General features: G+C 33.4%; 1 protein-coding gene across 9 annotated transcripts in view; it reads left to right on the top strand.

The window, feature by feature from the left end:
* Positions 1–6,577, top strand: part of LOC107197168 (NACHT, LRR and PYD domains-containing protein 14-like) — a 412,286-nt gene that overhangs the window by 240,668 nt on the left and 165,041 nt on the right. Inside the window, exon 1 of one of the 9 annotated variants that reach the window (XM_049468118.1) lies at positions 5,801–5,905. The exons of the other annotated variants lie outside the window; for them this stretch is intronic. Within the exon in view, the coding sequence (XP_049324075.1) occupies positions 5,859–5,905 (47 nt within the window). The 5' untranslated portion in view covers positions 5,801–5,858. Of the gene's footprint in view, positions 1–5,800; positions 5,906–6,577 lie in introns of those variants that run through there. 9 annotated transcript variants of the gene reach the window in all.

Below are 6,577 nucleotides of genomic sequence, written 5' to 3'. Positions count from 1 at the left end.
TTGAGATTTACTTGCAGCCCTAACACACACACCACTGCAGTGTTCTCTATACACACCGTGATTCGACACGAGACGCTCTCCTGTCAGATTCCTGTCACATTAGCCTGTTAGCAGCTAACAGAGTTAGCAGTGAATTATCTCCGTTTCTCTTAAACTGTTCAATAAACTGAGAAAAACACTTATAATTTATGGCTAAATTGATGAGATTAAACAATTTAAAAAGTCTAATTAAATGCTGATCTTTAAGTCAAAAGTTAGGAACCGACTAAATTAGCTAGCCTCTTAGCGTTAGCTAAGCTAGCTACTGAATGTAATCAAAGTTTCTATGGAGATACGCATTTAATAACTGTTTTCTGTGACTAAACGTTTTTTAAACAGGCAATTGTTCTAGCTGCTATCTGTTATTAAGCAAATTTAACCTCAGCATTAGATCCTAGATTTATTACATATTAGTGTTATCTAGCTAGCAGATTTAGGTTTATTCACACAGTTCCAGCTTAATTTTACTGTTTTTCAAACATTACTCACATGTTCACTTTTTCTTTTAATTCATATATTATTTTCTCTTCAGTTTTTCTCAGTCAGAAATAAAAGACAGATATTTTATAATAGCTATGCCATTCTGACTTTTAAGCTACTACATGCTATCTTTTATATCATATGGTAAGTGGATAATGTAATAATTCTGAATACTATCTTGTGCTGTATAATAGATGTAATTGATTTAAAGACTGTATGAGTTATTAAACAGACCAATATTAGTTTTATTCTCCCAGATACCTACATTTAATATTAAGAAGGAACTCCCCATCTACAGCACATCATCTAATATTTTGACATTTTTAAATGTTAGTGTGGTTTAATTGTGGAAACAATGTTTGATATTGGAACACATACATTTTGTTGTGCTCCCACTCACTGGCCACATTATTAGAAACACTTACCTGTATTACCTTGAGCTTTCACTCACTGGGCACTAAAGTTATTAATATCTGCTCTTCTTTGTGCAGTTAGAACTTCACACAAACACATTCACCCACTAACACAGTAACTGTAAGTCATGTATGTTGTAAACGTTCTGTATTCTAGGACATCCTTGTACCCATTTTTTGTACATTTTGTAGAGATACAATATAAATACAGTTCTGTACAATTATATATGTTCAAATACATTTTTTATACAGCTCCTGGTGAAGGAGAGCAGCTTGGTTTCTTTATAAAGTAAGGGTTTGGGTATATTTTCCTTCACACATAATTACAGCATTAAAATACAATTCCATCATATCCACAGTTCATCAGGCAACAGAAGCAGAACAGAAGTGTGTGTCTCTCACAGTCCCTGATGTGGCCCATCCCCCGGTTCATCTATTATTTCCAACCTTTTTGAAAATATATTGATTTATTTGCATGAGTATCACAAACACTAGGTAAATATTACTCATTAGTCACACACACTGATAAAAAAAGAGACAGAAATGCAGTCTTCAGTATTAACATTATACAGTGGTATTAGCCAATATAAATATTTTATATGACATTTAAAGAACAAACTATACTATGGGATTGAAAGTGAACTAATAAATAAATGTTTTGTTAAGATAAAATGTATATTATTTAATAAATGTATATACATTATCTGGATTGAAAAAAGATTTTAGAGCTTTCTGTTTATTTTGTGTTAAATTGTTTATATTATCATATAAATATACATCAATCACTTCTAAATTAAAGGACATTTAAGTTTTAACCACCAGGGGGCAGTAGAGTTTAAACGAATTTTACGTAAAATTTGTAAAACATCAGAATTTCACATACGCTAATTTAATTAAAAATAACTGCATGAGAATTTAGGGTTTTTAATACTGTAGTAATAAGGGTTGTAAGAATAATTTTGTTACCAAATTATCATACAATATATTATGGAAATGACCTCAATAATATTTCCTGACCTCAGTAGCTCCCACAATATTTTTCTTAATAAGAAGAGCCGATTAAGGTGAATGTGTTGGTGTGTTGATATACAGTGATTTTATTTAAGACATTTAAATTTTATTTTTATGGCATTATAAAGTGTTAGCACCACTTAAAACTGGGAATAAAACTTGATTAAACTAAATTAAATATCCTTGTTCCACACTGATCAGCTCTGAGTTAGACCTTCATGTTCGTACCTACAGCGCGGTCCAGCTCCACTCCTACCCAGATGCCCTGGGCGAACTCCGGGCGCCCCCTCGTCCCCGTCCTCGGGAGCTGGGGAGCAGGGCGGCCCCGCGGTCTTACCGGTCTTCTCGGTCAGGTGGTCTTCATCTTCTGGGCCGTGGTCTTCAGGGCTTTTTCTTGTGAAAGGAGCTGTGCTGTGTTCTTACTACTGTTACTGAGATGTTCTGCATTTTATATAAATAATCTCTGGGGTGTTTGTGCTCTTTTAATAATGATATAAAACATTATGTGCTACCAGAACAGATCTATAAAACCTCTGGAGGTCGTATTATGTTTATTATTATAAAGCAGTAGTTTATATTAGCGCTGCCCTCACGCGCTCTTTATACGCGCTGTGATTCAGCGCGAGATGCTCTCCTGTCAGATTCCTGTCACATTAGCCTGTTAGCAGCTAACAGAGTTAGCATCTCCGTTTCTCTTAAACAGTTTAATGAACTGAGGAAAACACTAATAATTAGTGGGTAAGTTGATGAAATTAAACCATTTTAGATTAAACCAGTCTAATTAAATGCTGAATTTTAGGTGTAAAGTTAGTAACCAGATAAATTAGCTAGCTTCCTAGCGTTAGCTAAGCTAGCTACTGAATGTTTCCAAAGTTTCTGTTTCTAAAAAGGTTTTTTAATGGTTTGGACGAAATTATTTGCCACTATTTTGACAATTATTCTTTCTGCTGTCCGGTTTTAAGCTAATTTAAGTTACCTCTCTAAAAGTAAATTATCCTCAAATTTTTCCTCAGCTTAAGATCCTAGTTTTATTGCTTATTAGCATTATCTAGTTAATAGATTTTACGTTTATTGACACAGTTTTAACTTAATTTTACTTTTTTCCAAACATTTCTCACATTTGAACTTTTTCTTTCAATTCATATATTAATTTATCTTCTGTTTCTCTTAGTCAGAAGTAAAAGATAGATATTTTTATAATACTTAGCTATACTGTTTTGTCTTTCAAGCTATTACATGCTACCTTTAATATGATATGGTTCAAGGTGATAAGGATATCTGTCATTCTGAATACCATCTTGTTCTCTATAATGGTTGTAATTATTTTAAAGTCTTTATGATTTGTTGAATAGACCAATATTAGTTTTATTTTCCCAGATACCTGCATTTAATGTCAAGAAGAAACTCCCCATGCACAGTAGGTCATCTAATATTTTGATATTTTATATGTTTAAATGTTAGTGTGGTTTAATTGTGGAAACACAGTATTGGATATTTAAATGTATTGTAGTTTATTTGAGTTTAAATTAACAACTAAACAACTCATATGTTGCCCATCAGCCAGTCTTGGTAAATGTCTTGGTTCTAACTACATCAAATACGTCCTGCAGATAGACTGATCTGTTTTGGTAGCACATAATGGTTTAGCTCATTATTAGAAGAGCACAAACACGCATGAGATTATTTATATAAAATGCAGTACATCTTAGTAACACTAGATGGAGACAATGCTCTTTTCAATGCTCTTTCTCAGCACAAGAAAAACTGAACACAGTTCCTTTCAGAGGATAATGGTAAAAGGGGAAAATAATAGTGAAATATATAATGGAATAATCTATAATAGAAGTATATATAATAAAATAAAAAGTATTTTCTGTGGCTAAAACAAACAGCCTGTTAATTTTAAAATAAAAATAATAAGGAAATTAATTCATTTTAAGATAAATCAAGGTCGCCCCACATGACTTTTGTAAGGCCAAAGTTAATTTGTCTGGATGATGACTTCTTTAAAATTTTAATATGAATGTACGCGTACACAACATTCTTCACATCTTAATGTAATAACAATTACAAGAGATATTTTTATTGTTACGATTTTAAAACTGTCCTGTTGAAAATATCATTGGCCCATATATTTCTATCAGAAGGAGATTATATCTGCCCAATATTATTTATTTTACTCCAATATTCAATACACAGTGTGCATTATTAGTATCATGATATTTTAGATCAGATTTTTCACAGTAATAATATATGTTTGCAGAAATAGAGGATCAGGTGGACTGGTGCTTGTGAACAGGTTTGATTTAGTACACAACTGCTTCACAAGGCTCAGTGCTAGGTAGTTTATATAAAGCATCAGGCTGGTGGATTAACACAACAGTTTAGATGTAATAAAGAAGACGTTTTTTAGCTGTTTATCGCATCTGAATTTGTATTTAAGTGGTAAATAAAATTATTTGAACCCTATTCAGATCAGTTATACTGCTCTTCTTCTTCTTCTTCTTCTTCTTCTGTTAAAGCAGAGATTTAACACTGCAGTGATATTTACAGAGCAGCAGGTGTTCTGACAAATTGTGCTACCTTGCCAAACTGTGCTAGTATATATTTAAAGACAGTACTACAAAAAGCACCATACTAGAACATTCTCTTGGATTCTCCTGGTGTGGAGTGTAGGTATAATATCTGGACAGTCTAAATCACTGTATCGATGTAAAATTTAGGTTAATAGAGGTGATTGTTTTTTTCATTGTTTTTAATTATTATGTTTGTTAATTGCCATATACTTTTATGTAACCCTTAAGCAAATAAGGACAGTGAGCTCAGTCTTTTTAATGCAGCCATGAAAAACAGAATCCTCCCGGAAAAAACTTTTACCAATGTGGGTCAGAGAAGCACATTTGATGGTTTGCACAACTCGACAGACCACTCGAACAGGTTTTACAGGTGTGTGGGAGAAACGTCTTGTTCATGAATGTTCTAACATTCCGTTCAGCCGTTTGATATAATTGGCTGACAATGGCGAATAACGAACATTAGCTCCGCCCACCAGCGCCTATTCGCTCTGAGAGAATGGGGTGGGGGGGCTTAGAGAGAGACAGGTGAGACGCAGGTAAAGGAGAAAGTAAAAGTAAGTCCAGTTTCCTCCATTAGAACAGAACAGAAGTCTGGATTCACTCGGTAAGTTCAGAACTGAAGGGAATGTAGAACAGAACCGTATAGCTTAAAGTCAGAACCGGTTCTAAGGGTTCCTCAGATCCAGAACCGGTTCTTTAAGCTCAGCTCAGTTTCCGATTACACTGGAAGAACCAGGATCAGCATGGAGATCTGAACCGGGCCTGAATCAGACCTGGACCTGGTCTAGATCAGACCAGAGAACAATCAGCTGTAACAGATCAATAATGCTGTAAACTGAAGAGAAATGGGCAGAAAGAGAAATTGATATTTATTGATCACAATTAAAACGTAGTTGCTATGAAGACGTGTTTGTATGTAGTAGCGCTGTTCAACCAGCAGGGGAGCAACGGAGCTCAAGATCACGTGGAGTGTTAGTGATTTCAGTTCTGCTGTTTTATATTATACTTAAATTATGTTTCTATTCTAATTTAGCAACATAATAGTAACATGATTAACAATTATAGAACAGTGTGTACTAGTAATATTACTAGTAATAATTCAATTGTAATAATTATAAAAACAGTAAATGTCTCTATACTCTGTAGAATAATTTGTAATGATGGTAAATCACACTGTTATGTAACATTCTCTGTTTCGTTTGTTCATCGGGTACTTTTTAATGCAGATCAGACAATAATGTTCTTATTCTCGGAATAAAGGTTTTATTCTAATGGCTGATCTGTTCTCAGGGGTCGTGTCGGCAGTGTTGAGCTGTGTGTGAATGAAGAAGAGTAAATTATGGATCTTCAGAACTCCAGCAGTGGAGGAGGACCTCCTGTCATAAAGTGAGTAAATTAAGTGATGGGTTTAATTTGTAAAGTAATTTTGTAATGTAATGTTGCAGCTCTAATCCTGGACTTGTGTCCTGCATATTTTACAGTTTTAAAATTATGTGAACATAGGTTCTACTGAACCAGAGTCAGAACCCTGTGCTCTATTTAACTTGAAGAAAAAAGAAGCTTGTTATTCTTATAGTGGATTTTGTTTCTAATCTGTATTTAAATTAAATAAGCTAAGTTAAATTAAAAGTTAATATCTAATAGTGAATATTAATAATTGTAATTATATTTATGAAAATGGTTTAGATTGTCTGTGAAGGAACTCCTTGCAGAATGGAGGAAATCCTGTTGTGCTGCATTTCTTTAGATCAGATGGAAGTGTTTGGGTATGTTAAAGCTGTGGAATGAAGCTTCTCACAGAAACATGCATTCCACTCGGTTTTGATCTATATCTCTGTTGTAGTTCAGTATAATTCCCTTGAATGAAAAATAAAACCATGTAGTTTATAATACAGTATAATTGTGTAATTGTGTAGCTTTTATCAATACATTATTATCTAATCACAGATATATAAAATACATACAGTAAAGATGACCTAATCAGGCAATGATATTGTGACATTATAACATACACACAAATATATGCAACAGTATTGTTAAAGAAATTAAAAAAAATTA

This window comes from Astyanax mexicanus, chromosome 1 (assembly GCF_023375975.1).
Source record: "Astyanax mexicanus isolate ESR-SI-001 chromosome 1, AstMex3_surface, whole genome shotgun sequence".
Taxonomy (NCBI): domain Eukaryota; kingdom Metazoa; phylum Chordata; class Actinopteri; order Characiformes; family Acestrorhamphidae; genus Astyanax; species Astyanax mexicanus.
Note: the sequence above shows the minus strand (reverse complement) of the source record. Positions and strands in the feature narration are given on the sequence as shown.